This window comes from Paralichthys olivaceus, chromosome 15 (assembly GCF_024713975.1).
Source record: "Paralichthys olivaceus isolate ysfri-2021 chromosome 15, ASM2471397v2, whole genome shotgun sequence".
Lineage (NCBI taxonomy): Eukaryota > Metazoa > Chordata > Actinopteri > Pleuronectiformes > Paralichthyidae > Paralichthys > Paralichthys olivaceus.
The window spans coordinates 5,935,340-5,954,678 of NC_091107.1; the positions used below are offsets into that span (position 1 = coordinate 5,935,340).

A 19,339-nucleotide genomic window follows, 5' to 3' on the forward strand; every position below is an offset into this window, starting at 1 on the left:
TACTTACATTTAAATTCCTAGTGCAGTTCTCGGGTAACGTTACTATAAATGTGTTGAATGTGCATTATTTTTCTTAAAAGTTTAAATCGTTTTAAAGATGATTAACTTGTAATGCAGGCGTCAGTAGTTTCATTTGCCAAAATATGAGATTTCAATTAAATAGGTTTCAGTTGTCAGTTATTTCTGTATTTTAAATAGACCATGTAAAAATCTAACACTAGTTCCAGCAAAGGAAGAAGTGATATTTTATTGGCTTTAATATTTTGTTTGAAAATACACGAAGCCAAAATTTAAAGCGGAACCAAAATATTCATACACGGAACCTGTTCATCGCTGCACCCTCTGTTGTCACCGTGAAATCTGTCCGAAGCATGAATCTTTGTTTCTTCTTCTGTCTCTGAAGCTTCTCGTTAAATGGCTGTTTGCTCAGTGAAGCTCATTGAAAATGAAGGTTAAAGTAGCGTCGTGCATCTCTGCTGTGCTTCTACTGACGGTGGCAGGTGAGATCTCACTCTTAAAAACTTTAATCCACATATTTCCCACTGATCGTCGTTATAAGTGAACTTCCTCCCTGACACAGCGGCAGAGATGGTGTCTGTACCAGGAGGACACATGTTGATGGGAACCAGAGCAGCTGATGGGAGAGATGGAGAATCCAACACTAAGGAGGTGCAGCTGGGACCTTTTCAAATGGACAAGTATCCGGTCACCAACACTGACTTCAGGTGATGTAACCTCAAACCTCAGCTCATGGTGTGGACGATAAGTTGCATGTTAACGTCCTTCTGCCTTGGTTCTCCACAGAGACTTTGTCAGAGCGCAGAAGTACAGAACTGAAGCTGAGACGTTTGGCTGGAGCTTTGTGTTTCAAGACTTTGTGTCTGAGGAGCTGAAGAGTAAAGTCACACAGAAAATCGAGGTACTGTGATGATACATATGAGTGTTTGGACGTTTCCTGTGTCTTAGTTTGAAACTTGAACGACTTATACCAACCTAAATTTCCCTCAAACTTTTTAAAATTAAGATCCACGCATTGCATCCTGCGGAATCTGTGACAATAAAAGAAAAACTGGGGGAAAAAGTTCCAGGATCTGCGTATTTGTCGTAGCAACATTTTAAGGATACTGTATTGATCCATGTCTCATCATTCCACAAAGTTTTGTGGGTAATCTGCGACGGTAGTTTTCAATGTTTCTGTCTGAGCTTATATTTGATGTATGAAATATTAGGATTTCTGTTTGACTTCATGTGTCTGATCTAATTAATCTAACACATATAAACAGTTTTCCCAAACTATAAACAACACAACCATGTCCATAACTTTCACTTTTGTCTCCCCTCCAGTCTGCTCCCTGGTGGATGCCTGTAGAGCGAGTGTTTTGGAGACAGGTGAGTGTTTTGCCTCATTTTCTTATTTTCCTTCATTTTCTTTCATTTCGCCCATCGTGCCTCCATCGGCTCCCTCTCACCCGTCTGACTCTCTGCTGCTCAGCCTGCAGGACCGGGGTCAGGTATTCGGGAGCGCCTGGACTTCCCGGTGGTTCAGGTGAGCTGGAACGATGCTCAGGCTTTCTGCCGGTGGAAGGGCAAGAGACTGCCAACTGAGGAGGAGTGGGAGTGGGCTGCACGTGGGGGGATGCAAGGTACACTTTACTCAGAAAACATACAATTGTCCTTTATTAAACAGAGTAAATACTATTTTTATTCTACATTGATGCGTCTGGTCAGTTCCAGACCAGAGTGCTTAGTTTTATTGATCATTTAGCTCAGTAATCTAATCACTTCATTGTTTTCTGTCCTCTCACCTCTTTCCTGCCTCTTGTGTTTCAGGTCGAACTTATCCGTGGGGAAACAAGTTCCAGGCCAACAGAACCAACCTGTGGCAGGTCAGCCCACTACAGTGATACATAGTGAATCAGCTTTCATTCACACTCTCACATGAAGTGGGTGAAATGAAAAACACTTTGCAATAACTGGTGTTTTTTTCTGTGTGGTTTAGGGATCGTTTCCAGATGGAGACACTGCGGAGGATGGATATCACGGCATTTCACCGGTCACTGCCTTTCCTCCTCAGAACAGCTATGGTAACTGACCCTGTATTAAAATAGATAATTAGATGATGTAATGTTCCAGAACTGTAGTAACAGATATACGTGATTTAGTTGAGAGAAATAGCCTGAAAGACTCTAACCCTGAAAACCAAATATCTAGTTATCATAACAATATTATAATAACTCAGATGATTCTTCCTGCAGGAATTTATGATATGATGGGAAACGCGTGGGAATGGACGTCCACGCCTTTTCCCGGAACGAGTCCGATGTTTGTGCTGCGTGGTGCCTCCTGGATCGACACGGTGGATGGGTCAGCCAATCACAAGGCTCGAGTTACAACCAGGTGGGTTATTTTTTACAGTGTTTCTGAGATCTCACAGACTGCGGCTGTCCTGAGTGACCGATGTTGTGATTGTGTGTCCTGCAGGATGGGCAACACTCCCGACTCTGCCTCTGATAACCTGGGATTCAGATGTGCTGCCGACCACGCACAGAAACAAGGGAAGAACCAGGACAAAGCAGAGCTGTAGGAACTCAGGTGTTGATCTAATATGGATCTAATGACTTTCAAGTTGAGAAGGGGCAAGAAAAAAATGACAGGACCAAAAAATACGTCAGCCATTTCCCACATGAACCCGTTTTCCTGCTGTAATCTCAAATGGGCTCACTCTGATATTTTCTGGATATTTCATGAGGGGGCCGGTGGGAAAAATATCTGGAGCAACTGACTCGCACATTTGCATTCTCACATGCAGCCCCCCCACCCCGGGTAATTGATATGTTAATGAATAATGATGATGACAAAAGATAGTGTAATAATAAACTGTATTTCTCCTGTGGAGAACATAGATTTTTTTGAATACAAACACACTAACACATAATATCAAGCAATAAATAATTTTCCAAAAAAGTCTATTCTCACTGTTTTTATTTTGTAGTAATTCAAATACAAATCTCAGGCTGAGATCTTTAGAAGAAGGAGTGAACACTTGAATGGATGAAACAGGACACTGGGACATTGGAGGTCTTCCCTCCACATCCTGGGATCTGTCTTTTGTTGGGTCTTTTTATGTGACTGGAGAGTAAATTGGATTCTGGTGGTTTGCTGAAAGCCTTGTCTAATCCCGTCTTTGTCTTTTTGTTTACCTCTGTGTCACGTGTCACCCACTCAGTGGTCGTGAGGACTGATTCTGTTTAATAACACCTCAGACATTTTAACACAACTTTGTTTGAGTATCAAGTAACTGAAAAGCCAAGTTTCTATTTCTGTTCTTTAGAAACGATCAAATGGTTTTGAGCCAAACACACAAGCAGTAACATTGAGTGAAATTCAGTTGTTGGTGACTTTGAATGAATCTCTTCATTGTGAAATATATTTTTGTTTTTTCTGGAGGACAGTAATTTAATACAGATGCAATGAAAATTTGAACAGAACTAGTTTTGTAAATGCAGAATATGGAATACTCTTTCATAACAAGCCCCACACTTCTCTCTCCCTCTCCACTGCATCTGAGCAGCCTGATATTTTCACTGGACACCATCACACTTCTGCAGCCTGTGCAGCGTTTCTCCAGATGTGAAGAACTCCTAACGGTGGATGATGCAATGTAAGAAAGTTCCTCAACACCAACGCAAATTCATTCGAAAAAAAGGCAATAAGAAAGAGAGAAATATATAAAAAGATACAAATACATTTTAAGAGTAAAATAAATGCTAAGTTACAATAGAATAACTGGCAGAACATTTTCTGTTTCATGAAAAAAGGCCTTGAAGGTTTAAATTAAAGGACTAAATTACTTGTTGACAGGTTCTTAATTCACTGAAGAATAATGATAGATAGTAGATGTGATCTATTAATCCTGGAACGTACTGTTGTTGGACCTGTTTTGAGTCAATGGTAAAGAAGGTGCAGGTGAAGGGGCTGGGAGAGCACCTTCCCCTGCACCACAGAGGATCAGTCAGCGCAGGTGAGAGCTGTTAGCTGATTGAGCCTCATGCTTGAAAAGGCAGCAGCAGAGCTGCCTCAGGGGGACACACTGGGGAAGAGACTGGACTAGCCACTTAAGTTGAGTGTTGGTGTAAGTTTCTGTTTTATATTAATAAAGATGTTGCTGAGCCCCGAATGGCGTAACTGGTTCGTCTCTGGCTGTCGTGGTGGGAACCCCGTGGCATGGTCTACTGCCACAAAAACATTTGTGGCAAATGGCTCCGACAGGGACCTGAGAAGAGAAAAACACTTGCTGCATCAATACCAGAACTGGTGTGTAATTAAAGGTTATTATTGTTTTTTTTATACAGTAGGGTGGGGGAATACAAACGTGACCTGACATTTTAAAACTGGCAGAACATCATGTCACGTATGAAATAAGGAAAGAACAAACTGATGATAATATAATTGTGGTGTATGTTAATGTACTTTGGCCACAGCCTTTAAAACAACTCCCATCTGCCTGCAAGTTATATATTAAAAAAAAGAGTCAGTCGGTGAATGAACAACAAAAAACAAACAAACAAAAAAACGAACAGAGAAATAAATGAGTTCATTAGATGATGAAAAATCATATTTTTATATTCATTGTCTCAGAGCCACAGAGTTTATGTTTTTACCAGTGGGGGGGGTGTGACTGGATAGTGTATGTAATATTATGCAGCTTGATTGACTGTTGGACCTTGGCAGAGCTATGGGTTTATTTAAGTTTTTTTTTAAATTCTATTTGATGGGGAAATAGTATAAAATACTAAATTTAAAAATATTCTGTAGTTAGAAAGAACTACTTTTTTACAACCATTGTCTCTGGGCAGGTAACAATACACAAATAGAAAAAAGGACAAAACAGCCCAGTGTGTAAGATTTAGGTGAAAGGGATTTACTGGCACAAATTCAATATAGAATAATCCTCATTTAAATACCTTATATTTACTTTGAGGGGGTCTCGTCTACATAAGTCCAGACCGGACAAACTAAACACCTTTTGAGTTTTTATGACAACTGAAGCTTTCACAGGTTCTGTGTCATGTTTGGGAGGAGAGGGGGAGGGGAGGGGTGTTCAGCTGCAACATGCAATTTCAACACTGGATATCACTAAATTCTACACACTGGACCTTTAACCCCAATTAAAAGTTGTCCTATGTAACTTTTTGTCCTTCTCTTCTAAAATAGGACATGTATGTGTGTCACTGGCTCATCTCTCAACATGTATGTGGAAGGTTTTGTCACCACAGATGTCCCAACAACAACAGTGACTGTTAGGTGTTGTCACCAGAGCCTTTCAGTTTTGACTTTTCCATTTGAGCGTCAGGATTAACTGTGATCTTGGCTGTGACACCGAATATAAATATAATCTTTGTTTGTTTTCTCTGTTCACCATCTCCAGGCCTGAGCTTTGTGTATTCAAGCTGCTCCATAGAAGTGCAGTCTAAATCAGGTATCGTACGTCAAACCTTGAGAATTTGATTGTATGAAAAGAATATCAAATAAACCTCCGCCCCTTTGTCGCCATGCCGCTCTGGTATGTTTGCACGTCATGTGTTTGTGTAGGGACTGAAAAGGAGGAAGAAAACCCAGACAGACCACATGAAGCCACGGCCTCCTGTGACATCACATCATGCCATGTCAGTTCTGAAGAAGCACACAAGTCAGGAAAAACCAGTTTGAAGACTTTCAGTTAGTCATCCTCCCTCCAGCCTGCTTATCTTGTCTTCCTCTGGCTCTGCCTTGTTTAAATATCCTCACTGCACTGCAGATGGTTTGATTGATTCTTCCTCTACCCGGCAGATCATGGACTTCTCTCAGTCGTTCTCAGCCCTCAACGAGAGGCTGAAACCTCGATTCACCACCAACGAGCAGCTCTGCACCTCCCTGAACAGACTGGAGGACAGACAGCAGAGCTCACTCTGGAGCAGGACATCTTACCAAACGACAGTTCTGCCTGTGGAACCAAATGTGTCAGTGACCATCACAGAGCCACACGATCCAGAAGAACCTGAGGTGGTCTCTGACGGCCTGGGAGAGGGAACCTGTGCAGATCTGCGGTCCAACACGTGCCTGATCACTGAGCTGAATTTAAAAGATGTGGGCGATGAGGAGCTGGCTGACGAGGACAGCAGCTCCACAAAGTCTGAGGAGAAGGACAGTCAAGGGGAACTGACCACAGAGGGGACGAGGGACTCCTCAGGGTCGAGACCCTCCAGCATTGGAAGTGGGAGCTCCATCCAGATGAACTTTGTCGATGGGACTTTACCAGACCTGCTGAACAGCGGCAAACCACTCAGCAGACGCAGGACACTGGGACATGTCTCAGCCACGGTAGGACAGCAGTCTTTGAATGTCAAAATAAGAGAGAGAGAGATTACATACACATAAATCTACTAAGTGGAGGGTGAATGTTATTATTGGGCCTCAAAGAGATTTGTTAAACAACAAGAATAAACTGGAATATATGGAGAAATCTGAAATTGAAAATACTGAGTTTGTCCATGAACAACAAATAAATATTGATAACTAATGTCACTCAGTAGATCACATTTACTTCCACCAAGGTCCAACAATCCCATTGGGTCATGTCCCAACCCTCACAAGACAAACAAACGCAGATGCAAACATACCTTTTAATTTCCACTTACACTTCATCTGTCCACCAAGTTTCATGGAAATCCATTCAGTTTGTTTACATTTTATCTTGTTTACAAATCAACAACAACACAAAATCATAAATTATATTGTGATATAGTCAAAATGAGTTTGAAGCCCTGACATACAACTCCTCTAAACCTCAACACTTTATTGCCTGATATGACAGGACTTGATTTTAAATCATGAGAGTGGAGGTGGAAACTGTTTTGTACCTCATGCTTTAATTTCTCAGTCATCTCAGTGTGTTTCTATGAAAACATTTATTTCTGCATATTTTCTCTGTGTGTTTGTGAGCGCTGAGCAACAACATCTCAGCCGGTACGACTGGATTTCTCCTCCACAGTTTCACCCTGCAATCTAGATGAAGCAGTTTCTATTTACACTCTGCCAAAAAAATGTCTAGGTTGTGCTTTGTCAGTGAGGGCCTGCATTTACCTGCACTGCAGCAAATGGGGGTGTCATTTGTTCACATGATGTGATGTTTGTTTTGTGCAGCTGAACGAAGTTCGCAGAGAAGTGGAGCTGTCCCGCAAACGAAGCATCAGGCTGAAAGCTCAGGTGGACAAACTACAGGAGAGCAGAGCTGGGAGAGGATGGAGTCAAGACAAAGAGAGGGTAAATAAACACACACACACACACACACACACACACACACACACACACACACACACACACACACACACACACACACACACACACGCACACACACACACACAGGTGGATTGCTGTAATTTCTCTCTGTTCATTTCTGTCCCAGGTTACAGAGGAGGTCCTGTCTGCTCTGCGGCTGCTGCAGCCGCTCATGGAGCCAGAGTCCAGCCCAACCCAGCCCTCTAAGGACGATAACTGCCTGGACGCTGCCCTGGCCCAGCTGCAGAATGTGGCCAGAAATCTGGCAATCAGCCACACCAAACAGGTCGGGGCAACACCCACGAGCTGTCAGAGAAAAGATCCTCACCCTCACCAGTTTCCTGCAATCTCAGTCTGAGTTGATTTTAGTGGGACTGTCACTCAGAGGAATGTTTGCTTTGCACGTACCTTGTTGTTGTCACACAGAGCAGGTGACAAAGGTCGATTTTTATTTAGATGTAGAAGTTTTTATACATATTCTGACTTTATTAACCTGATACTGTAGCTGCCTTATTTCAAGATGCTTTCATGACTCATATACTATAAAGATAGTCATTATCAGAAAGGTAATTAAATACTAGAAGCCTTAAAAGAAGCCTTGAGGCCCGTCTGTAGATTTTAATACACGTGAGAGACACCTGTGTTCCCAGAACTAAGTCGTCCTCATTATTTTCTTGATCTACTGACGTCTCCACTCAGGCATTAACTCTCAGCTATGTGGTCTGACAAGTTCACATCTGACAATAGTGATCTCAGTCATTCTGGTATTTACAGTGTTCATCAGTTTAGAAAAGGTCACGAGGTGTGTGAGCGATGGAGGGACTAGATTTGAGATAAGAGAGGGTTCAGTCAGTGAGGTTTAAGTTGGGATAAAACATAACCAGTGTCCTCTGCTCGCTCGCCCCTTCAGGAGTTCAAATCTGGAGGAGGAAGAGGAGGAGAGGAAAGTGCCATTCTTCAGCAGGCACTGTGGGACAGAGATGAGGCCATGGAGAAGTGAGTACACAGTCATCTTCTCTAAATACCAGATGAATCAAGATTTAAGGGGGAAAAGGGAAGTTGACAGATGCTATTTATTTGGAGGAATGTGTCATTCTTTCTGTTCCGCTGCTCAGGAAAAAGGGGATGGAGGCGGAGCTGCTGCGGAGTAAGACAGAGATGATGTTACTGAACAACCAGCTGCTGGAGGCCGTGCAGAAACGTCTGGAGCTGTCGCTGGAGCTTGATGCCTGGAAGGTAAATCTGAGTTCAACCTCGATCAGATAAAAACGATACCTAGCAACTTACAGTTGTACGTCTCCACCAGCCAATCAAGTTGATGTTTAAATCAATGTCTGACAAGACTGTAGTGAAGACACAAGTGTTTTTTATGATAATAAGCAGGTCAAATCTTGAGTTATTGCCGAAAGCTGACACGGTGGTGCCTCACAGCAAGATTGTTCATAGTTTGACCAGGATCTCATGTACTCCCCGTGTCTGTGTGGGTGTTCCCCAGCTTCTTCCCACAGTCCAAAGACACGTGGAATTGGGGTTAGATAAAAGTGGAGACTCTAAATTGTCCATAGGTGTGAATGGTTGCTTGTCTCTGTATGTTGTGTGTCTGTGATTTGCTGGCGACCTGTTCAGGATGTGATGGATGGGTGGAAAACAGGCCTCCGTGCCAAAGGTGTTGCCGGGTGGAGGCACAACAACACATGTATAAAGTGAACGAGAGGTGTACACTGAGCAAACAACAGACGATGGGAACATTTGGTATTTGCCCTAGAAAAATATGAGTGTTAATTACACGTTTCTCTCAGAATGGGTTAAGCTGTAAAACACGCGCACACACACGCCTCAAAATTTAGCCTCAGGCTCATGCACATGCTCATCTGGTGAGCGGCACGCTCAACTACAATGTTGAACCAGAACTGTATCGCATCATGTTATATTACTTACGTACTGTAGAGGCTGCTTCAGACCTTACTTTTTAAATACACAAGACCGACAAGACCGGTTTTATGAAAAAGTGTGCAGAATAAACCCTTTTGGATCAAACAAACCTCTGAAGGAATCAGATTTTCCTCCCACCAACAGAAAAGAAAAATACATTACTGTCCCCTTTTCTGATCACTCTTTATCCCCTAGTGCCATCCCTGTGTCTCATCATCACTTGTGTTTCCTCCCAAACATATCTGTGTTCTATGTGTTCTGACGTCCTGTTCTTTTCTCGCCACAGGAGGATGTTCAGCTGATCCTCCAGCAGCAGGTGCAGAATCAGCAGCTGGCGGAGCAGGCCCAGAGGAAGCAGTCCCGAACCCTGGGCATCCTGAGGAGAAGCAACCGACCACCCATCCAGCGGCCGGCCATTTTCTCTTCGCCTACGCCTGTGCCTCCCACAACCAACTCAAACCAAATCTTCATCCCCAGAGCTGCGGTCTCCACTGCTCCGACTCCCAGCACCAGCAGCACGTCTTCTCCGACCAGCACTCAACGCAACTGGAGAGACAAGCTGAGGAGGGGCAAGAACACGCGAGATGCAGCGGGGCAGGGATCAGAACGGGGCAAGGATGACGGGTTCCAGGTCGTATCGCTTGATTGAAACAGTGACAACTCTGTACTTTCACTCTCAGGCACAACTGAGTCTTCCTCCAGTCACAAATGTGTTTAAGACGAACAAGCAGCACTCTGTGACAACTTGTTTGGAGGCAGCTTATGTGAAGACTAAAAATCTCCAGTGCAAACACACCTGGACACAGAGTTCATCTATTACCTTTTGAGATGAACAATATTTACATTTTCATACATTGTGCATTTTATTCTTTTATTGAAGGAGGAACATTTTAAGAGAAGTTAGAAAAACATAATCGAACACAAACTAACTGGGAACAAATGCTTTAGATCTTTGACTAATGTAATGTGTACATATTTAAAATGAGCCATGTATCTGTTTAATACTGTTAACACTTGAACACTTTACACTATCTCCTAAATATTGTTGTGCTGTATATTAACTTCTCATAGGAAATCTCTTTGTGAGTGACACTAGAGTTTATTTTGTAAGAATCTGTCACCATATCAACTCTGATCCTTTGTTCTCTGCACTTTTGCTTTCTGCTTTTTCAATATTCAGAAGAAAATAAACTTTGTTGCAGATATTTGCCATTTTATTGTAGAATATCATTTGTACATTTATGATAATATATATATATATATATGTATATATATATATATATAATCCACTCCTATAAGCATCTTGTACATAATAAAATGTATATATGCAATTAATGTGAAACAAACTGAGACGTACACAGCACAGCAAAGTCACAGCTGATGACAATAGAGAAGGCATGCGCACGATATACAATCCTAAACACACGATTACAGTCTTCAAACTGTTTCATGTTACTGAATTCATTTATTTTTCTATATTGCTGACACAAGTTCCTCTTTCACATGTTCTCGTCCCACTTTAACGCTACAGACGCTGAAGCAGGACGTGCATTCAAATGTCAGCACGACCACCGACCCCCCCACTGCTGCGGCTGAGGAGGGTGAAGGGGTGTTTCTCCACTAACTGGAGCTTTAAAAAAAGAAATGGGGATTTTCACTCAACGTCATTCGGATGATTCAAAGCCTAATAGACTTTCATGTTCACATTTAACATCAACTGCAGCAAATGTCTAACGTTGTGAAGGAATACACCCTCACTTGTTAGGCCTCCTTGTGAAAAATTCACACAGAACTGGCAACCCAGCTGCCAATCTAATGCCTGATAGTTAACATTGTAAAATAAAATGTTTTCTCTTTATCAAGTTTTAGAGAAATGGAAAAAGTAGCTCTCGACAAAAGAGGCACGTACAAATTTACAACACCCTGCTTATTCATACTGATGGCAGTTTTACTACTGGACTGTTCAAACCAACTGAAACAGAAGAGACGAACACTGTTAGGATACTATAACGACGTACATAGTTGCAGCATATATCTGTGGGATATTACCCATATAGCTTTGCGCCTTAGTTGTAAAGATAAAGAGAGATACAGTTAATAAATCAGTAAAATATGTTTCATCAAAACACGGATCGGACTGAACAAATACAGAGACACAACAACTTTACCACAGCGTACCGCCACACATACAGAATAGTTTAAGAGTATAATAAGTAGCATATCCAGTTGTAACCTGAGATATTCAGGAGACAGATTGTGACATTAATGCTTCTGAGCATTTCAGCTTGGTTTTCATAGATGGTTACGTAGCCATTTAAAATATAATCAGTGCTCTCGATAAGCTCGGGTTGAGTCAGAGCAAGCGACCTGTAATATTCTCATCTCTCACATTCGGCAGACACACAAAGGAGTAGAAGGGGTTTTGTTTCCTCCGTCTTTATTAACTAGTGTGGTCTTTCAGTTTGAGCTGAAGCTGGAGAGCAGGTAATCTAAACGCAAAATCTGAATGTGAAATCAAGAAGTGCTGCTCTCAATCTAAAAGACCACACTCTAATAAAGACAGGAAAACCACCCACAGAATTAAAAATCCTGAATATATCACTATAATTACATTTCTACAATAAAACATCATCAAGTCTGTATTACAGGCTCATTGAAGAGCTCAAACCTCCTGACACACGATACCAAACTCCGCCTTCAACTCTCTCGCAGAAGAGCTCCTCAACCTTTATGCAACTGTCTCGCTGCTGGTCCACTTCAGTCGTCCCAGATTGTACTTGGTCTAAATCCACTTTTCTTTTTATACTGGCATAAATGATTCAAAACAAAAGAAAGCACTGTGCAAATGAGAGTTTCTTTGGATTAGTATCACCTCCAAAACAGCCCCATTATGTTAAATATGTTAAATTCAACACACTTTCCTTGTTATTGTCTTCCGACGGATCTAAAAACCTAGAGACCAGCCAATCTGGTAACACTAAACGTTTGCCTACATGACGCTACACTACACATCATTTGACACTGGGCAAAGAACTGACAGCTGTAAAAGTTTTGGTCCAGTGTTTGCAGATATTAGCATTATCATTGATTCCGCCCGCTCTCGCCGAAGCTGCTGAATTCTCACCTTCGTTTCGGTGAGCGGGCGCTCTGAGGCGCAGAGCGTTAAAAGAAAAAGTTCTGAGTTGTTGACAGGAGGCAGCTAGGACTGCAGGAAGGAGCTGATGGAGCTGATGAAGTCTAATGGTTTATCTGCGTGGATCCAGTGGCTGGCGTCTGGGATGTACTGGATGTCAGCCATAGGGAACAGCCTCTGGATTTCTGGGTAATCGTCGGAGCTGGATCAAGGGGGAAGACAAGACGGAGGAGGAAAAGAATATCTGGTAAGATGAAATGGTAAAGAAGTAAAAGAGACAGAAGGAAGAGTAACAGTAGACTGAGCCCTTATGTACAAAACAAATCCGTAGTCAATTCAAATTAAAGAAGAGATATACACCAAGACTGTCACTAATATATTACCTTTAATTGTTTTCTAATGAAAAGCAAAGTTAAGGCCAATTCTATGATTTGTAAAATACATACAAAATAAAAGGTCTGTTTATACCTGATATAAGCAGAACTGGCTCCACCCAGAAACAGCGTAGGTCCCTCATAGACTGTGTTAAAGCTGGGGAAACTCATGATGTTATCAAGGTGCTCCGAGATGGCCTCCAAGTTGACCCTCCAAGCATAGTGTCCGTTCTGCTCCACGAGGTTAGTCAGAAGGAACTGACGCACTGAGCGCTCCTGATTAACAGAAGGACAGTTTTCAGGATCAGAGTTTGCAGCTACAGAGTCACATCAACTTTACTTCGAGAAGTTCACAGCCGTGTCAAATTATCACAACTTATCCTTGCTGCCCCCAGGTGGCTATAAAATTAGCTACTGCAGGTTAACATTCAGATAAAGGAAACAGATTGTCAAACAGCACATATAAAGCCAAAATAAAGTTGCGTGTCCCAGGTTAACTTTCATAGCGAGCTTTGAACTCAATCAAAAACGTTCCTGACCTTTACTAAACTGCGCAGCTGATCCTCAGCCATCCGTCTGGCAGTGGAACGTGGGATGTCACTGGAGATCTTCACCTTCTGCAAGGCCTGGATGTAATAACGGAAGTTGGTGCGTGTGGTGGTCTGGGCTGGACTGATGTCCACAACCACCAGCCGCTCAACTAGACCAGGCTACAGGCAGAGAGACAGACAGATTGTAAACATGTAAAAAAAGAAAAAAAAGAAAGAGGGATATAAAATGAAGAACCACAAAATGGAATGTGTTGCAAAGAGAGCAGCAGAGAATTATTAATTTCAGATTTGGCAAAGGTTAGGTGACATCCAGCGAGGCGACTGTAGCGTCATGATTAATTCATGCCGACATTTCTCGACTGCTAACCTGTGTGAGGGCCGTCGTCATGGCCGTCTTCCCTCCCATGCTGTGGCCAATGAGGACGCACCTCTCGATGTGCAGCTGAGCGAGGAGGTGTTTCAAATCGCTGGCCATCTCCTCGTAGGTCAACACCGTGCTGTGAGGGCTGTTGCCATGGTTGCGGGCATCTACAGTCAGCACCTAACTGGTCAAAGGACAGTTAGGACACTTGGAAAAGGGGGGAAAGAAGCAACAGGGTGGACACAAAGAAATGTTTGGCTGCGACTCAGGAAAGTGACACAAGAAACAAAAGCTGTATTGTTCACATGAGGTGATGAGGTTCTTTAAGGAAGCAAAAGAGCAGATTATCTCAGTATTTATCACAACAGCACAGAGTGACGGGGAGTTGTATCAAATGACTGACAAGACAAAGACACACACACACACAAACACACAGACACACACAATGCCTGCTTTTGTTAGAGGACCATTGTCGGGCTGCTTCAGAAACAACTCAAACACAAAGGAGAATTGGTTGTAACAACAGACCAGCATCAGGTGTCTTCATCACTGCATTACCTTTCGGCCTGTGCGCTGAACCAAGGACTTCGCTATTGAGTGGAAGTTAGATTTGCTGCCAAAAAGGCCGTGAAGAAACACCAGGGGAGTGCTGTCCCCCTTCCCATCAAAGACATCGTAGGTCAAGTTGACTGGGCTGTGGGAAAAAAACAACATGCTGATTAATTCGAATCTCCCCGACTACGTCTGTGCTGAGAATTATGTCACATCAGAGGCAACAGTGACACGTCTAAGTGAAAAACACTGTGCAAACTGAATAAATTCAGTGAAAATGAAGAGTCGACTGCTTCATCTCTCAGTGAAGAAAATTGTGCAGAACATATTAATTAAAAGGAAATCGGGGGGGTTTAATTTAAAGAGAAAGATATAAAAGATAAAATATATTTTACATCATTTACAGCGTGTAGAATTTTGTGATATCTAGTGTTGGAGTGTCATGTTGCAGCTGAACACCCCTCACCTCACCCTCCACTTCCAAAAAAGAACCTGTGGTAGCTTCAATTGTCATAAAAACTCAAAAGGTGTTTAGTTTGTTCAGTCTGGACTAATGTAAAAAACTAGGCGGCCTCCGTAGAGAGGGTCCCCTCGATGTAAATATAAAGTATTTAAATATAAAGGGCCTTTTCTGGGGTAAAGAAAAGTACAATTCATACAATTTAGATGGAACGAACTAGTGAAAACATCATGAGGATTATTCTACATTAAATTTCTGCAAATATTTCCCTTTCACCTAAATCTTACACACTGGACCTTTAAGTAAGAGTTGTCACTGTTAAATAAATTTAAGTGGTCATTCGAATTCAATCTATACATGGAACAATTTTGTGAAAAATGGATAAGATATCAAATAAACACAGAAAAAATAGAAATACACTCAGTAGATCCAATATGGCAAAAAATACAGTGATAAAATAAAACCAGGATCTGCTGTAGTTTTATCGTGTTAAAAATTGCTTTATGTCTTCTGTTTATAACACATAGAAATCTTCAGGAGAGCGTAATCATAGAAGAAAATAAAGCTGCACCTAAAAAAGTACCTTTAAGAGCAATAGACCTGACAGTCATTATGTTTGATGATCAATCTGGGTATTGACAGACTGATTGTTCGTTTCAGCTCTAGATTGCTGGCTTGTTTCTCATTGTGTAAGGACAGGGTGAACTGTGCAGCAGAGATTTATGGGGGCCCAATCATATTTTTTAGTCCAGGCCCCCATAGGAGGTTAATCCGGCCATGGTTGACCTGATACAAATACACACAACACTTAGCATTCATGTAGCATTGCATAATAAACAATCTATACATAACAGCACTGATCCACTAATCATCTCAGCTCCACATTACTGCATGGTTTCTCATTGTGTAAGGAAATGATGAATTATCCTGGTGGAGATGTAGGGGGGCCAAATAAATTGTTTTAGCCCAGGCCCCCTTTAGGGGGTTAATCCGGCCATGGCTTACCTAATACAAATACAATGTACATTTAGCATACATGTAGCATAGCATAAACAACATATACATACGATCTCCTATCGCTTAATGTCTCTAAGGAATTGGTTAAGTTGGAAAAGGGAAGCGTCCAGTACGTTATCTACGTTATCTACGTTATCTACGCTCATCTCTGTATGTTAACCGTGATGCTAACCGGGCGTCTGAATGACATTCACGTAAACTCTGCGAAGTTACCGGTAAATAAAGACGTGAAGACAAAACATGGCGTCTGTTTCTAACGGTTAAACAGCTGCCTGTGTTACTAGAAGGAGACGGAGGGGTGTGATGTCCGTCCAGCACCGCGGCACCACGCTGCACCTCAGGCGGACAGAGGGCATCGGTTAGCCGGGGGAAGCTAGCGGGGGTACCTGGATGAGCTGGCGGTCCGCACCGTGAGGGCAGCCGCGCAGACGTGCTGCCGCCCGGCGAAGAAACGGCACCACGCTCCCCCGCCAGGCAGCCCCCTCTGGATCAGGCGACACAACGCGCTCATGGCAGCAGCTCCGGTAGCGGCCCGGTCCACAAACTACATGAGCGGCTCACACACACGGACACGGGGGCGGCGGGGACCCGGCGACCGGAGGATGAGGAGCCACACTGTCAACAGCTGATGGCGAGGCTGCGTCATGACGTAACACGCACAGCACGTTAGAGGTGTCGCAGGCCCTGAGTTTGGTCTGTCAGGCTCCTGCGGTCAGGCTCCGATAACTTAGACCTGAGAGACAATAAAACACATTCGTCTGTATAAAAGTTCAGTGTGGCCGAGGAGGTACACAGAGTTATTGATAAGGCTGTAAGGATATTAATCAATCAATCTATCAAGCAATGAATCAATCTAACATCAATCAATCAATCAAACCTTTATTACTGTTAACCTCTCACAATTAATTTGTTGATCATATTTTACATTATAAACTGATTATGCAGATTCGCGCATAAATAAAGTTATGAAATAAATGTAGTCATTGTAGAAGAGTAAAGTAGAAATACTCAAGTTAAGTGAAAGTACCTTAAATTTGGCTACAGTGCCTGTGTAAATGTAAATACAGGTGATTCATCTCCCCAATAGTGATTTAGTATTTATAGTTTGAACCTTCAAATATAAAGGTAAACATTTATAAACCCTTAATGAAATTCATGTCATTAAATAAAAAATATGTCTATGCAGCCTATGTTAAGATACAGAAGCTGAATTTATGTGCAAACATATATATATATATATATATTAGAGATGGAACGGTATATAAACCGCCCGAACCGTTCGGTTCGACTGTCTCGGTTCAATTCGCGTGTGTTGCGTTCGGTTTATGCGCTGCTCTTTTTTTCTCATAGGCGAAGCGTATACACTCCAGAACAGAAGGTGGCGGTACTGCGCCTAAAGCCAACCACCAGTAGTAAACAACAAGAAGAAGCGAAGCAGCGTAGCCGGGTGTAGCAGATATTAAAAGAGTCTTGGGTCAGTTGTTGTGGAGAATAGTTTGGGTACGGCGAGTGGGAAAGAGCCAGAGTTAGAAGATGCGCCAGCAGCACTTTCTAGGTCTGCTGTGTGGGACCACTGTGCATTTAGAGTGACCTGCGACGACGGCGGTAAGAAAGTTGTCGACAAAAGTGCGACAGTGTGCAACACGTGTAGTTTACGCTAACAGCAGCACGACCGACATGTCAGCTCACCCGCGGAGACATCGTCCCAGTGAGACAATTGGCAGCGCAAGGAGGAGAGGGAGAGAGTCGTCAGGACAACTTCTGCTCCCCTCAGCTTTTAAACAGCCATACGGTGACGACATTATTTTTGAGTTAATTTCAAACAAAGGGTCTCCTGTCTTGCAGTGCCAGAATCTCACCTACATTTAACCTAAGACTGTCACAATGATGTATCAAATGTCAGACTGCTTCATTCTTTCAGTTTTAAGCTGACTATACAAGACATAATTGATTTTCCTAACAATCAACATATACCAAACCGTGACCACAAAACCGTGAACCAAACTGAACCGTGGATTTTGTGAACTGTTCCACCCCTAATAAATATATATATATATATATATATATATATATATATATATATATATATATATATATATAAAAAGGCCCAAACACTTCAAATTGATTCTATATAATTGTGTGCTCTCCTGGATGTGGTTGTAGGTGATTGTAGTGTGAGCCACATGGTGGAGCCACAGTGTTACATTAAGGGACATTTCCTTATTGTTTTGCATAGAGCTGCTCCCTGTGAGAGCTGCTTTCAGTAAATGAACAGCGGGAACATTAATAAAATAGACACCATTGTCCTTAATCAAACCTGTGATTGTTCTGATATGTGTCTACATCATCAGCCTGCTATAACACCATGTTTTGCCCTAGTGCTGCAATTTAAGTTTTATACACTTATATCCTGTGTGTCAAAAGTTTAAATTATAGTCCAACTATAGTGATATACTGTATTATAGTTATAGTTTATTTTTTTCATTTCTGTACACATTCTGTGTCAGTGACTCCGTGTGTATTGGGTCCCATATTCCTCCAGCAGCATGATAATGACCCCAAACATACAAGCAGATATTAACAAACAGTGGCTAGAAGAGGAGGAGTATTGCAACAGGTGGTGTCACCCTCAGAAAACCCAGATCTCAACACCACAGAGTCAGTCTGGGAGATGAAGAGACAAAAGACACACAAAAATGAAATCCACAGAAGAACTGTGACAAGTTCTCATAGATAATTGGAGCAAAGCATGTGCTGAGAATTTTAAAACACTGTCGGCAAGTGGACTCAAAAGAACCTCTGCTGTTTTAAAAGCAAAGAGAGGTCACATCAGGTTTTTTTTTCGTTTACTGCACGTTGCAAGAACTAAATAATAAATATGAACTATTACTAGATAAAAATACTGTATAAGTATCTCAGTAAGGTAATCAGCTTCAAGGGAATGTATTTACAGGTGCTCCTCATCCTGCGCTGTGCAGTACTGTAAATTATACATGCGTCATGAAACAAACTCATCTATAGTTTACTGGTTGTATCCAGGTACTCTCTCAGATAAGTTCTTTTTGCCCTTGTGTGTGTTGTTGACAGGACCATGAAAACAAACCCTCGGTTTATGGGCTTGGACAACCTGGCCTCCCTCGCTGCATCTCCAAAACATTCATCGCTATGGGAGACAAGTCTGCTGGGATAAAGCACGCTGTGAGCTGTCACCATGGCGACGGCATGAGACAGAGGCCCGAGGGAGCTCAGGTCCAACTGAAAGAAGAATGGAGCATTCAAAGATGAGTGTGCATTTTCTATACAATTAAAAACACTGTCACAGCTCCAGTTTTCCTTGAACCAAATATTTAAAAAAAAACTGCCAGCACAAGGTTTCTGATGTATTTTTTTTCAACCACACAAGTGGAGAAATTATTTGACATACTGCTGTTATTTTTCCATTTCAACTATAAGTTGTGGACGTTTGTCTTTTCTGTTTCAACAAATTGCAAACTTTTCTACATTTATATGTTAAAGAAACGTTTTCATTTGCTCCGGGCCTTCTTGCAGTCTTCAGCCTTTGGCTCTAAAAAGTTAAAACAAAAACCAGTGGGCCCTTTATACAGGAAAAAAAACAAACAGTTTCCTGGAAATCTCTTTCTC

The 19,339-nt window shown here is 42.2% G+C and overlaps 3 protein-coding genes and 1 long non-coding RNA gene across 7 annotated transcripts; 3 read left to right on the plus strand and 1 right to left on the minus strand.

The window, feature by feature from the left end:
- Window positions 1-302: 302 nt before the first annotated feature.
- Window positions 303-2,898, plus strand: sumf2 (sulfatase modifying factor 2). 2 transcript variants are annotated; one of them, XM_020097097.2, is made up of 9 exons: window positions 338-500; window positions 581-725; window positions 805-919; window positions 1,345-1,389; window positions 1,493-1,643; window positions 1,831-1,886; window positions 2,000-2,084; window positions 2,256-2,397; window positions 2,482-2,898. In XM_020097097.2, exons 1-9 carry the CDS (start codon window positions 446-448, stop codon window positions 2,582-2,584), a joined length of 897 nt encoding a protein of 298 aa, XP_019952656.1. In that variant the 5' UTR covers window positions 338-445; the 3' UTR covers window positions 2,585-2,898. The 2 variants fall into 2 exon arrangements, with proteins under 2 accessions (XP_019952657.1, XP_019952656.1); XM_020097098.2 differs by lacking the exon at window positions 1,345-1,389 and having other exon boundaries at window positions 303-500.
- Window positions 2,899-4,076: 1,178 nt separating this feature from the next.
- On the plus strand, window positions 4,077-10,454 carry bicdl2l (bicaudal-D-related protein 2-like). Of its 3 annotated transcripts, none has more exons than XM_020097236.2 (9): window positions 4,077-4,328; window positions 5,429-5,479; window positions 5,593-5,666; window positions 5,830-6,360; window positions 7,183-7,302; window positions 7,445-7,603; window positions 8,228-8,313; window positions 8,433-8,553; window positions 9,536-10,454. In XM_020097236.2, the coding sequence occupies exons 1-9, from the start codon at window positions 4,160-4,162 to the stop codon at window positions 9,896-9,898; spliced, it is 1,674 nt and encodes a 557-aa protein (XP_019952795.2). In that variant the 5' UTR covers window positions 4,077-4,159; the 3' UTR covers window positions 9,899-10,454. The 3 variants fall into 3 exon arrangements, with proteins under 3 accessions (XP_019952795.2, XP_019952796.2, XP_069395647.1); XM_020097237.2 differs by having other exon boundaries at window positions 4,198-4,314; window positions 5,593-5,718; XM_069539546.1 differs by having other exon boundaries at window positions 4,198-4,314.
- Window positions 10,455-10,694: 240 nt separating this feature from the next.
- abhd11 (abhydrolase domain containing 11) lies at window positions 10,695-16,344 on the minus strand. Its single transcript, XM_020097241.2, has 6 exons — window positions 16,084-16,344; window positions 14,227-14,362; window positions 13,675-13,848; window positions 13,296-13,466; window positions 12,851-13,032; window positions 10,695-12,584 (listed from the first exon to the last, which is right to left on the minus strand). Exons 1-6 carry the CDS (start codon window positions 16,206-16,208, stop codon window positions 12,449-12,451), a joined length of 924 nt encoding a protein of 307 aa, XP_019952800.1. The 5' UTR covers window positions 16,209-16,344; the 3' UTR covers window positions 10,695-12,448.
- Window positions 16,345-17,105: 761 nt separating this feature from the next.
- Window positions 17,106-19,064, plus strand: LOC138413783 (uncharacterized). Its single transcript, XR_011246173.1, has 2 exons — window positions 17,106-17,302; window positions 18,785-19,064. It is a non-coding gene; the product is annotated as an uncharacterized lncRNA (long non-coding RNA).
- Window positions 19,065-19,339: the final 275 nt, after the last annotated feature.